The sequence below is a fragment of the Lepidochelys kempii genome, chromosome 5 (assembly GCF_965140265.1).
Source record: "Lepidochelys kempii isolate rLepKem1 chromosome 5, rLepKem1.hap2, whole genome shotgun sequence".
In the NCBI taxonomy this organism is placed as follows: Eukaryota; Metazoa; Chordata; order Testudines; family Cheloniidae; genus Lepidochelys; species Lepidochelys kempii.
Window position 1 is genome coordinate 110,607,002 of NC_133260.1, and position 13,344 is coordinate 110,620,345.

General features: G+C 39.2%; 1 protein-coding gene across 5 annotated transcripts in view; it reads right to left on the reverse strand.

The window, feature by feature from the left end:
* BNC2 (basonuclin zinc finger protein 2) overlaps nt 1–13,344 on the reverse strand; it is a 393,095-nt gene that overhangs the window by 108,176 nt on the left and 271,575 nt on the right. For all 5 annotated transcript variants that reach the window (XM_073346265.1, XM_073346264.1, XM_073346267.1 and 2 more), the window contains one exon: nt 985–1,220. In XM_073346265.1, coding sequence (XP_073202366.1) covers nt 985–1,220 — 236 coding nt within the window. The remainder of the gene's footprint in view (nt 1–984; nt 1,221–13,344) is intronic.

Here is a 13,344-nt window from a genome sequence, read left to right on the forward strand (position 1 = left end):
TCCTTTACAGAAAGGATGTTGCATGAAACAGGCAATAAAAGAAATAAGCATTGAAAGTTCCTTTGGGCAGGAACAAAGACTCCTCTGTGTTCTGTAACAGGCCAACTATGTTATTTGTGCCTACATAAATTAATAAAATAAATACAAAAATGCAATAATAGTAATCTTCAAAATTAAGCTTGGCTCATTCGGGCATGTCCAAATCATGGGCTTGAATCTGGAAGGTGCTGAGCACCCACAACTCCCATGGAAGCCCGTAGCAATTTAGGGCACTCAGAACCATGTGGTATAGGACACGAGATCTGAAATGCCCTTTTGAACAGATAGCATAATAAATATCTTGGAAGCTAACGGATGACTGGGTGAAGATTGCAGGTGACTGGGTGAAGATTAAACATGGAAATGCCATTTTCTGTGACTAAATCAAGCTGTTACAATTTTACAAAGGGAATGGGTTTACAAACCACATGTAAAAGCTCAAAGGTTAGCTTTTAACCATGAACTTATATTAGGAATATGGGTTTTTAATGTATTATAGGATAGTTCTCCTCCCTCAAAAATAAATGAGTGAAGGAAGGAAGGAAAAGTTGAAGGAGCAGCTGCACTGGACTTCAGATTATAGAAGTTGAGCGGTAGCTCTTGAAAACATGCCAGTTGCTTTAGATGACTAAATAAGGCTTGCAGCTAAGTAACCTCAGTATTTGCAGTATTCAAGGTATTTCCTACACTAAGTGTAGGGAAGTAAAAGAGAATACTGTGGATAGGAACCTGTACCTTAGGCAAAAGTAGCAAGTTTTACATACTGTACCACCGTCAAGGTACAACATGTCAAATACCTCTCACAGTTATTTACCTAAAGATCCACAGTTAAAAGGACAGACTTTTAGTAAAAAGCATGTTGGGTGCACAACTGTTAGTAACTTCAACATACAAAATAATGGTCAGCCAAACAATTTTTACTACTTGCTTTAAACCTCTTCTTACCTGAAGGATGTAGCCCCGAACGTAGTCCCGAAGCGTCCAGCCTAAGCCATGCAGGATGTGCAGCACCTCTTCCTGCTTCAATACACTGAAGAGTCGGTCCAGCAATATCTTCAGTCTCACAGGCACAGCCTGGGTACCATAGAGCATCAGGCTGCTGATGTCAAACACTACGTTGGACTGCACAATCTCCACTTGGGTAGGGTGGTACAGATGCTGAGTGCTAAGCTTGTCCAAAGCTGATAGATACAGGTTGGGGTAAGAGTAGACACAGAGATGGGGAGAGAGGAAAATAAAAATAAAAGTAAGATTATTAAAGCATATCTAATATTCTGTCAAAGTGAATCTTCCATAAACACCAAGTGTATCTTCTTTACCACAGACTAGAGACAGTAAGCAATAGGCTCAAATGTTCAAGAGTTTTCATTAATCTTTCATGCTTAAGTTTTTGGTGCCCTGCTGGTTTTCAAAGGTATTGAGCGCTCACAGCTCCCATTAACTTCAATTGGAGTTCTGGGTACACACAATCTCTGAAGAATTGGGCCCTCAGTATCTCACATTAGGGTGACCAAAAATGGATGCACCTGAATGAATGAACATTTCTAAAAATTTGAGCCTTAATCTCTGAAAATAGAATCCACTGCAATGTTTTAAAAATTGCTGCCGTGCATAATCATAAACTGGAATAATCAATTTACTGCTAATTGAACTGCTAGTTATTACACTGGCAAACATAGCCAATTCAATCCAACTTACCTCTTTTGAATGAATTTTATGATCAAATATATTAATAACTTAAAGAGGTGGGGGAAGGCGAGGTTTGAGCTTTATTTTCGGTTTGCTGGGAGGAGCATCTAGTAATTCTTTTTCCCCTTATGTGACGTTTAATGTGATGGAATTACATGTGGCATCATACATTTCAGCATATACTATTATTTGCTCTCAATTTCTTTTCCACTTTATGAATTCTATCACAGCACCTAAACTTCCAGACTATTTGTTTTAAACAGAACTTTTTGAGCTTTTAAAATAATGTTATAGGGGTTCCTCCTCCTGTACTTTGGTTTCTTCTTGGATTCACTGGAGAGTTCATGTACTCTTGATAAATTGCTTTCTTACATCGAGATTGTAAAGGCCCTTATCATTTACCCGCTGGCTTCATTCAACACATTTACTCCAAGGAATACTTTTGTCAAAGAGTTCTGGTTTCCTCATACTTCATTTCTTACAACTGATTTGTTTGATCTTCCCTATTCTAGTGGTTAACGCTACTTTGAATAAATAGCTTTAAATGTAAATTTAATGTTCATGAAAGATAAGGGATTGGCAAACTTGGGTAACTGAAGTCCCATGTCTCTCCACAGGGCATTTGTATTGCAGAAATGTAAAGGGCAGGATTCTGTTATTCTTCCAACACTCTTCAACTACTTGGCCTTATGATGAGCAGTTGATTTAGAATCTAATAAATAGTTTAGATTAAAGTCTGAAGAGTTTAAATACCCCCAAATGTTTTTGTTCTTTTCCATGGTATTGTTCGTAGGATGGTTACATTGTTAGTACTGTGACAGATATATCAAAGTAGTCCATTAAGGGGAAAAAGAACCTAGAAAATTGAAATTGTTGAATGTGTGTATGTATTGGGGGGGGGGAAGGGTCTTGACATGTATGTGCCTCCATAGTGGGTAAGGAAAATAATGGAATCTGTTTTTAGTCACATAACAATGGATATTTGGAATGGAAGAGCAAGATTTGAATACATTAATAAAATATTAATAAGAGTCATAGCACCTCTCATCCAAGAATCTCCGAACATTTACACAATGATTTAAACTTCACAACACCCTTCTGAAGCAAGTTTTGACTACTCTGGCATTACCAGACTCATTGTTACAGATTGGGAAACTCACACACAAAAAGGTTAAGTGACCTAAGATCACACAAATCCTTGTAATTGCCAATAATAGAACTTGTCTCCTTAGTCTCTGACATGTGCTTTAATCGCTGCATCATACTCCTCTTCCAGGGGTGAGCATGGTGCTTTTTGCTAAATGAAACAGTTTAATTTAAAAATATATACAGGGAGGGTAAGTCCTTGCCTCTAAAAAGTTGGATGGAATGGCTCAGGGGTTTAAGGTGCTACTTCCAAATTGACCCAAGTCAGTAGTAAGATTGAAAGTTGTTTTCTTCTAATGACTGTGTGGGAATTATGCAAAAAAGCGTGGTGGCCTTGGTATAGCTCCTAGTGAGAAATTGCCCACTTTACAAAACCACCACATTTGACACTAAAAGCCTTTGCAGAGAAACCAGAGATGGAATAGACAAGAAGAGGAGAAAGTAACAAGTGGTCCTTCCAGAGGACTGAAGCACACTGGCAAAACACTGGGTAATAGCTTTGACAACCTACACTGCACTTATCCTGTGGCTAAAAAGAAGGCTTCAGTCTCCAGGGCTCTCAGTCTAGCACCAAATTCACTTAAAGTGGTTTAATTTTTTTTAACAAGTTTACCATTGGAGCCCGAGTTAGGATCTTAAAATTGGATGAGGAGTTAGTTCTGAATTTGTCTACATTTTACCACAACCATCTTCAACTTGGAGTTGGGGCCTTATACTGCAAATTATAGTAACCACAAATAAAGACACTGAGTTCCATTCTTTTTAAGCACAAATCAGGATGTGCATTCTAATGCATAGTTTATAACAAAAAAGGCATATATTTTTCCATGGGTGTGTCAGAAGAGTGTTCACAGAGTATAGGCAAATGCCACACTACAGACTGAAATGAAACACAGGCATGTGGAGAGGAAGGAAATGCATTTGTGCCAGCACAAGGAATAACCGTGTGGCCAACAGCTGGAATTTTTGTGGCTCATTAATTAATGGAACTACTTTTCACTGCACTCAAGTATGGAACTAAATAATGTAGAGAATGCAACCTTTCACCATTATTTATAATCTACAAAATTATATCCTATTTGTTTAGAAAAAGACTATAAAAATGATCAAGCAAGAACAAAAAAAGGAACAGTAACAAGAAAAAATACCGCACTGTGTCTCAGTGAATTGTATCTGCTTCTGCCCATCCATTCTGAAAATACTCAGAGAAGTGTGAGAGAAACACCGGGATGTATTGAAAAGGTTCTTTGGAGAGCACCTAAGTGACTATTTCCTAAATCATTACTGAACCAATTTCAGTGCTTCAGCCTGGTGCGAAGGGGGCATTTTGTTGCTGAGATGCCTTCTTTCAGATAAGCCATAAAATAAAACATCTGAGCCCCTATGGTTGATAAAGACCCCGTGGCTCTTTTTGTAAAGCTGAGGGTGTTCATTTCCATGTCCTGGAAAAATGTCAATTTGGGTAATATTATTCTGCCTCCCTGAATTACCGCTCCAATTTCAATTGGATATGGCCTTCTTCTTCACTTCCTGTCCTAAACTGTTCTCTAGTGATGCTATGTGCTGATGAACAGCTACTGCATTTCACCTCAGAGAGTCTGCATCTCAAAGGTAAATTTATCCTTGTGGGTAGTCTGCATAAGAGAGTTTGTTAAATGCTTTGGGATCCCCATGATGAAAGACACTATGTATAAATATAAGATATTATCATATCTGAAAAATGACAAAAGCAGATGTTTCCTTATTAAAAAGGCACTGTTGAGTGTCATGCCATAAAAATACACACTTTGAGTCATTTCTGGCCCAACTGAAGTTAATACCCATACTCTTAAAGATTTCAGTGGGATCAAGATTTCACCCAGAAAAGCCAAAACCATTAACGCTCATGTTACTTTTGAAAGGACACACATAATCTTTCAAAAAGCCATGTGTGTTTGTTTTGGGTTCAGTATGTTAAGTTTAGGCGCTAAGACTACGAAGCACCATCCCAGTTTGGCACCCCTTTTTAGTGGCTGCTGCTGCCCCCATCTCCTGGTACTCCCCACCTCTGGATGAGCTGATTTACAGAGGGAAAAGAGGTCTAATGAATCTTAAAACCACATGCTTTGCGAGTAAAGAAGTCAACATTTTTGTGGAATGGCCTGTAAAAGACCCTTGTGTTTTACTAGAACAACATACAGTGGAGTAATATTTTTGAGGAGTACTATTTCTAAATTTAAAATGATCATTTCAGGAATTACAACTAGTGAAAAAAGGAGCCAAATACATTTTCCTTAAACTCCAAAGAACTATTAACTTGTTAATTAGTTGTATGTAGTGTTATTGTAGCCGTGTTGGTCAAAGGATATTAGAGAGACAAGGTGGGTGAGGTAATACCTTTTATTGGATCAACAACTTCTGTTGGCAAGAGAGACCAGCTTTTGAGAGACTCAGAGAAGAGCTCTATGTAGCTCTCTCACCAACAGAAGTTGGTCCAATAAGAGATATTACCTCATCCATCTTGCCTCTCTTGTTAATTCTTGTAAGAACGGGGAATCTCTTCTCTCTACCCTCAGCTCTTTGAGTTATCAAGTTTTATTGCTCCCACTTATGGTCTGTCAGTGTTTCTGTTATCAACCCTGATTTTGAATAGTTTATACTATTTTTAGGGCCTGATCAGAGCTGGCGTTAGCCTTATTGTGTAGGAAGGTGAAACAATTGTTCACTGCCCACACATATACCTGACTCCTGTGATTCCACTACTGTGTACAAGGAAGCACTGAGGATTTGCAGAAAAGCTAGGAAGAGGATCCTAGTGAAACTGACGCATGTATATAAAAAGCATGTGCACCTGATTTTCAGGTTCCATCCAGGCTCCTGCGGCAGGAGAAGTAGCATCCAGCTGCTTATGCTGGGATCTGTGCACGGCTACCAACACTTACAGTTTTGCCCAAATAACCTGCAAGATTTGGCGTTTGCTAGCATCCCAGCTTCTGGAGGGTCGCGTGTATTCCAGTACATTTTAGAGTGTGTCACTACTGTGAGAAGCAATGAGCCTGATTAGCTTCATGAGTGCTAACAGAACTCAGGGAGAAGAAATCCAGCAGTTCCAGGAGTCAGAGCAACACAATTTGAAAGCAAACATCCTCTGATTGGGCATAGGGAAGATGGCAGATGCAAAGAACTACAAGGTACTCAACACTTTTGAAAATCAGGCCAGTTATTTAAGTACCTAAATATGAACTTAGGAAACTAACGTTAGGAATCAGGTTTTGAAATTCTTGGCCAAATGCGTTTTGCTCATCTATACCATCAATGCTGTGCACAAGTGACGGTGAAAAAACTGCACGAAAAACTGTGTATGCAAGTTGTGCACACACAAATGGAGGCTGCATCTGAACTCCTTTTGAAAATTTGGCTTATATGTACTTTACAATGTAATACCAACAAACTCACTCCTATAGATTTTAATGAGACACTGCATACTATGATTCAAATTGTAAATGGGCCCTTTGGAATTGAGACAATGTCAGCCTTTTCACATTACCATTTGTAGTGGTCTTACTATGAAAAATTTCAGCCAATGGATTAGTCTGTACATGTGTATTGAGTATTCTATGCCAAAAGCTTTGGACCCAGCTATAGTTTATCAATGGACAAACTTTAATGTTCCATTTGTGGGGTTTTGTTTTTGTTTAGTTTTATTTTTAACTGTAGTAAAAAGTGGGGGGGAAAATCTACACTTACATTTTATTGGTTTTGAGGGACCCTATGCAATTCAAAGGAAATTAAATACAGAAGGTATATTAAAATAGTATTAAATGACTAGTTTGATTTATCAAAAGCCAGAGAACACAGAGTAAGACTTTCACTTCATCCATACCTCAGCCAGTTATGCTGAGGCCCAGCTACGCAAGATCTCTCACTGACCTGGGACCCCTCCCATATCGAAGTACAATGGGAGAGTTCAGGCTGAAGTGGAACTCTTGTCCTCTGAATATATTCCTCTCTCTCTCACACACACACACTATATATATATATTTCTCTCTCTCTCTCTCTCTCACACACACACACGCTATATATTTAAAGTCTCACATCCATTTTTGAATAATGTTTGAATGAGATTTGCCTTGGTTCAATATAAAAGTATTACAAACCTGCTAGTTTTAATGAGAATTATACTTTTAAATGCACATACTATTTGTAAATCTGCAGATTCTAGCAGAATATTTAGGAACTCTGGAGTGGGGAAAGCAGGTCTAGTAAAAGTATGTCTCCAAAAAGATCAAGACTTTCCAGTAGACTAATACTATACCTCACAGCTAAAATTTTGCATAATAAGAATACTACACATTTTAACATGAAAATATTATTGATTAAAATGGATCTCATTCCCATTTCCATCTTAAATCTAGATTGAACACTTTTTCTATTTATTATATTTCCTGGAGCCCCAACACCACCCCATCCAACCTACCAGACATGCACACAACGCATGCACAAATTTAAAAATAAAGTTTTCTGTTTCCTGCTGCTGGTTTTACCCTAGGTGTAACTCCCGCATTAAACTGCTGTGTTTCCATGACTAGCAGAGTGAGTCACACTTCAGGGAGCCTTGCAACAAATGGGAGATTTTTATTTATTTATTTTAAGATGAGCTGAGCCACTTTCTGAAGCAACAAAGCTTGGCAGACAGGTTAAATATACAAGACCCATATGGCAAGGCTCCATAACACTGTTGCAACACAGTGCGTAGAACAATCAACATGGGATGAGCAAACAGAGCATTATTAGTGGCAATTTCCACATATAATATAGTACAGTTAGCTTTACATTTACTTGACGGAATGGTGAAAATGAACGGCTGCAAATTTTTTGGAGTTCAGATTTATTTTTTCCAATCACCCATCCACCACCATACAAAAGTAGGACACCTCTTCAAGGAGGGAATGCAGCAAATGAATAAGTAATTTGCTGAATTTGCTGAAGGGGCTGGCAAACTACAGCAATCCTAGGGGTGGTTTAGAAATATCCTCCCTCTCGAACAAATTTTAATACCTGCCATTTGGCACAATACAGTGCATTTCAAAGGTGAAAAATGTGCTCTTCAAAAGTGTCATCCTTAGCCAGGAACGGAAGGTACCCATAGGCAAGATATGCAGCAATATCCAGAGAAGGGTATAAATGCCATGAAATCTCCCCATCCACCCTTCAATTCAAACAGTGAGAGAACATGAACATTTAGGGTAGAGAGATGACATCCCGATACAGTGCAAACAAAGCACGAGGCATGAAATGGCATCCTTGGACTATCTTCATTTCACCCCATTCTCATCGTTGTCCTAATTTAATCTACTTTTAGGAGACATTCACTCAGTCACTGCAGATTTTAAAACATTGTGGAGGTAGAGTGAGGACAGCATTTTCTGATCTGGAAGCAAAAGCAACCTTTCCTTTGGATTTTTACAGTATTTAAGAACTAGCAATGGAAGCCATTTGCCAAATTAATTTAGTCTCTGATAGAGTGACACATATGTGATCTCTTAATTTACAGCTTACACGTACAAATGTTCACACTTAGTTAAAGGTTTCTTAATAGATTTTTAAAAATAAAAGTGTGTTGATCATGGGTGTTTTATACATACCCAAACAATACAGCTAAGCTGACAAATGCCTGTCTTCCTGCGTCACGCATGCTTCTTGAATGACCAAAAAAAAACCCAACAGAAAAACAGACTAAATTTCAGTTGCATGTACGCAGAATAAATGTTATTTTAAAAGTCTGAAGGAAATCTTTCATTAATTTCTCTCTCTATGATCTGATTCCAAGTTGAAAAATTTAGATTGCTACTAGGTTTATGTAGCCGAAAGCAGAACTACCGTTTGTTCACAGACGTTGCTTTGCTGTCTGCTATTTTTTTTATCCCTTTACAAAACTTTGAACCCCATCCAGCTTTGACACACTGCCTCTTCAGTTAATAACTATCAAGTTTCCCCTTGTCTCCTGTCTACTTTTCTTTGAGGCAATTGCGCACTCAGCACCCCGAGATAATAACACACATCTATAAGATAAAAGCAATGGCATTAATGTAATTGTCTGCCTTTCTGTCTTTAGCCTAATCTTTTTTTCCCTTCAGTTTTGACTGCCTGTGTGACACCTGTTTTTGTCTCCTCTGATCCTACGACAGGTTTTCCGCTGACAAGGTTTTTGCCTGACAGAGATTCTGCCAGACAAGAACATAATAAAATATGAAGAACTGCTTGTCAGAGTTTCTGCCAATGCTCACATGAAATAGGGAAAAAAAATCCGGACTTTTTTTTTTTTTAAGGGGCCCTGCGATGGTCGCTTTTGGCCTGTCAGGAAAACAGCCTCCCAGGCCCATTCCTGCAAGCCAAACAGGTGTTTTCTTTTATGTTTTATGTATATATATGTTTTTTCACCAATAGTGGAAGAAAAAGTTTTCCCTAAATTATTGCCTGCGATATGAAGGTTAGAAGCAACTTTGACTGTTTGGAGATACTCAATGAGAGGGGATATATTTTAAACTCAGGAGTGAACCTGAAAAGAAAATTAAATTTAAAAAAATCAGTTCTTTTTTTCCCCATTGATGTCTGGTATGATCAAAGGGATTGAACTGCTAGAAGAGATAGGAGAGCCCCAGTCTCTGTTCCCAGACTAGAATATGGACTATTAAACAGCCTCAGGGTGGGCAGGCTGTCTAAGTAAAAAACCAGGACACCTGTCACTGAGGGCAGGGGACGGTTAGGGAGGTTTGCATGAAGGTGGGGGGGGCTAGAGAGAGAGGAAAGAAGCAGGGAGAGAGACAAGAGAACCCAGTGCTCCCTTTCCTCCTGCTCTTCAAAAGCAAATCCCTCTTGCTCTTTTCCTGCCGCCATGTGGATTTGAGAGTCTATGTGGAGGAAGACTGAAGCAAAAAAGGAGATCTCCTTGGACTCCCATGTGTGGGCAGGGATGAGCAGGTGTCAACATGTGACAGGCCTGGTAAGGATGGTCCTTGTGGAATGTATGCATTCAGCCAGCAGTCTAGTTGGCTGATGTGCCCTTCAGGTGGCCAGAGTCTGCAGGTTACAAAATCAGGACAACACTGATAGGGACAGACCATGAGAACAGGGACACAGTTATCTTAATGCATTAATATAACTGTCTTTCCTGGCAGATATGGCCACTACTGAGCAGTGCATGGGCCTACATTTTTGTTAAATTATTGTTGAGGATTACAGTTTGTAACAGAAGTTACCCATTTCATGCACCTAGGTTCCTTTGACTACCCATTCATTTTACAGCTTTCCTCCCTCCCGTTGCCTACTCTCCAAGCATCTTTGCCTCCTCCATACCCCTCCTGAAGCATCCCTCCTTCTACACTACAATGGGAATGTGGCCCTGCTGTATTTGTGCTGGAAATAGCATCTCCTCAATAATTTATTATATATTGTTGCATGTAAGCAAGTTTGGGAATCCTGGATTAAGAGACTGAATTTGGATCTTCCCAAGCTTCATTGTGCCACATTACATAATTTGTCTGGGAGATGCTCATCTTTAAATTAGCCTTAAAATTGTAATGAAATATATATCATGTATTAAAAAAAACCACTCACTTGGGCGGAGTGGAAAAGTATCATTTTGTAAGGCTGCTTTAAGAAGGCAACAAGGACTTTGTTCTGCAAATTAAGACCACAGTGGAGTTTCAGGCTGATAATCCCCAAATCACTATTGGCTGCATGAGCCTGAGATGGCCAGCAGGCTGCCAGCAATCACCAATTGGTAAAAGCGTTGTTCTTTTTCAAACATTACAAAATGAGGAGCTGAAGCTAACCAATGTAACCATGCAACTGTACACTTAACTAGATAACTATATCTATGCCAAGTGCCTTCTGAGAAGTGTTGAACACCCTCAAATTCCCACTGAGACCCTTCTGCCCTGACATCAGTGGTAGCTGAAGATGTTCAACCCTTGTAATATCAGGCCCTGTGACTAGTATTACCCTTTTAAACATCTGTCATAAATATAAAGGGGAGGGTAAACACCTTTAAATCCCTCCTGGCCAGAGGAAAAACCCTTTCACCTGTAAAGGGTTAAGAAGCTAGGATAACCTCGCTGGAACCTGACCAAAATGACCAATGAGGAGACAAGATACTTTCAAAGCTGGAGGGGGGTGGAGAAACAAAGGGTTCTCTCTGTCTGTGTGATGCTTTTGCTGGGAACAGAAAGAATGGAGTCTTAGAACTTAGTAAGTAATCTAGCTAGATATGCGTTAGATTCTGTTTTGTTTAAATGGCTGAGAAAATAAGCTGTGCTGAATGGAATGTATATTCCTGTTTTTGTGTCTCTTTGTAACTTAAGGTTTTGCCTAGAGGGATTCTCTATGTTTTGAATCTGATTACCCTGTAACGTAGTTACAATCCTGATTTTACAGAGGTGATTCTTTTTACTTTTTCTTCTATTAAAATTCTTCTTTTAAGAACTTGATTGCTTTTTTCATTGTTCTTAAGATCCAAGGGTTTGGGTCTGTGTTCACCTATGCAATTTGGTGAGGATTCTTATCAAGCCTTCGCCAGGAAAGGGGGTGTAGGGTTTGGGGAGGATTTTGGGGGGAAAGACGTTTCCAAGTGGGCTCTTTCCCGATTATATATTTGTTAGATGCTTGGTGGTGGCAGCAAAAAAAGTCCAAGGGCAAAAGGTAAAATAGTTTGTACCTTGGGGAAGTTTTAACCTAAGCGGGTAAAAATAAGCTTAGGAGGTTTTCATGCAGGTCCCCACATCTGTACCCTAGAGTTCAGAGTGGGGAAGGAACCTTGACAACAACATTCTTTTCTACCCCCACCCCACAACTAAAGAAGACACTTGTGGGTGATTGCCATAAAGTTCATGTAGTGTGACCATTTCACACAGCTCCAGTTTAAATACACTTCAGCAAATTTGACTGCAATCAATTAGAATATAATTAGAGAAGTCTTTCAGGGTTTTAAGTGTATGCTTTACAGAATACATTTTCTGTTTCTGAAATCTGGAAGGGAATGGGATAAAAAATTGGGAACTCTACTAAATTAACCAAGCAAATTTCCTCATAACGCTATAGCTTGAGTCAAAGTTCTTCCTACTAAGTCAAGGTAACACTATGTTTTTCCCATCCAGTGATTGTCACATTCACAATATAGAAAGCAGAGGTAAAGTTACCCAAGGCCTTATCATTACATTATAACATCTGAAAGCAATATGCAATTTTTATTCTCACCATCAAATCCTTCTCCCTGTTTTAACCTTGTGCTTTTAGATTGAATGGAGTGGTTGAGTTTGTTTTGTTTGTGTTCTGCTTAACCTGGTGAACTCTAGTTAATTAAGATGTTCCTATAAACAATTAAGCTTCCTGAAGGATTGTTCGCAAGATATAAAATGTATGATGTAATAAAACATAATAAACTGGTAAAAGGGTTAGCACATCACAGCCCTTCATGTGCAGCAGGATCAGTGTTACGGGTTTCATTATTTAAAATTCAGGTAACCATGACTGCTTGTTAGGAAAGTGCCCAAATTGACAGCCACAGCTCAGCTGAGACTCCTGCTCTGAAGTTCCACAGTACTGGTCCTATGATGCTCAAAATCCAGCAGACAGTTCCAACCAATCTGCTATTGCTGTGCATTCAGAGGCTCAAGCCACATCTTCCCCAGTGGTCATATAGTTAACCCCTATGTCAGCACACTTCACTGATCATGCTCAAGGGTGCCACAGGCTTTCATTCAAAGAAGAAACTGAACTGTGAGCTGCTACTGTCCCTTAATAGAGGACTATCAATGAAAGCAAAACTATCCTTCATTATGCTTCATTAACAAAATTAAATTACTAATATTTTTGCATTGTCCCCATATTTTTAAAGCCCCCCAGGTGTTGGTAAGTTCAAATAGAAAACTTTTCTTTCTACCAGGAGTGCTGCAACAATTAGCATAGTGGGGGAGCTGAGAGCCATTGAACCAAACTGTAAACCTGGTATATGATGGAAACCACTTCAAGCCAGCACCCTTAGTTACAGCATCCACACCCCTTACTGGCTTCTCTCCTCTTCAAGGGAAGGACCAGCTTTTGAAGACTTTCTTACCTCTCATCACTGGAGGAAAATCTATGTGGGCTTGTTTATCTCTAGATGAAGGCTAGTTTGTAAATGTCACTTTAATAATATAACTTAACAAATGGGCAAGTAATTATAATGTCTTACACTTCTATAACAACTTCTAACTAAACATCTCAAAATGCTTTACAGTTAGTTGAGACGCCACAGCTGTGAAAGCGGGTATTATACCTATTTTACAGACAGGGACTCGGAGACCCAGGGACATGAAAATGACTTGATCAGGATCACACAATGCATCAGTAGCAGAACTGGAAATGAAAGCTATGGGCCAAATACTGCTCTAACATTACACTTTGGGTGGGGGCGGAGAGAGGAGAAGCTGAGAGGAGCAGAAAATTTGGTGC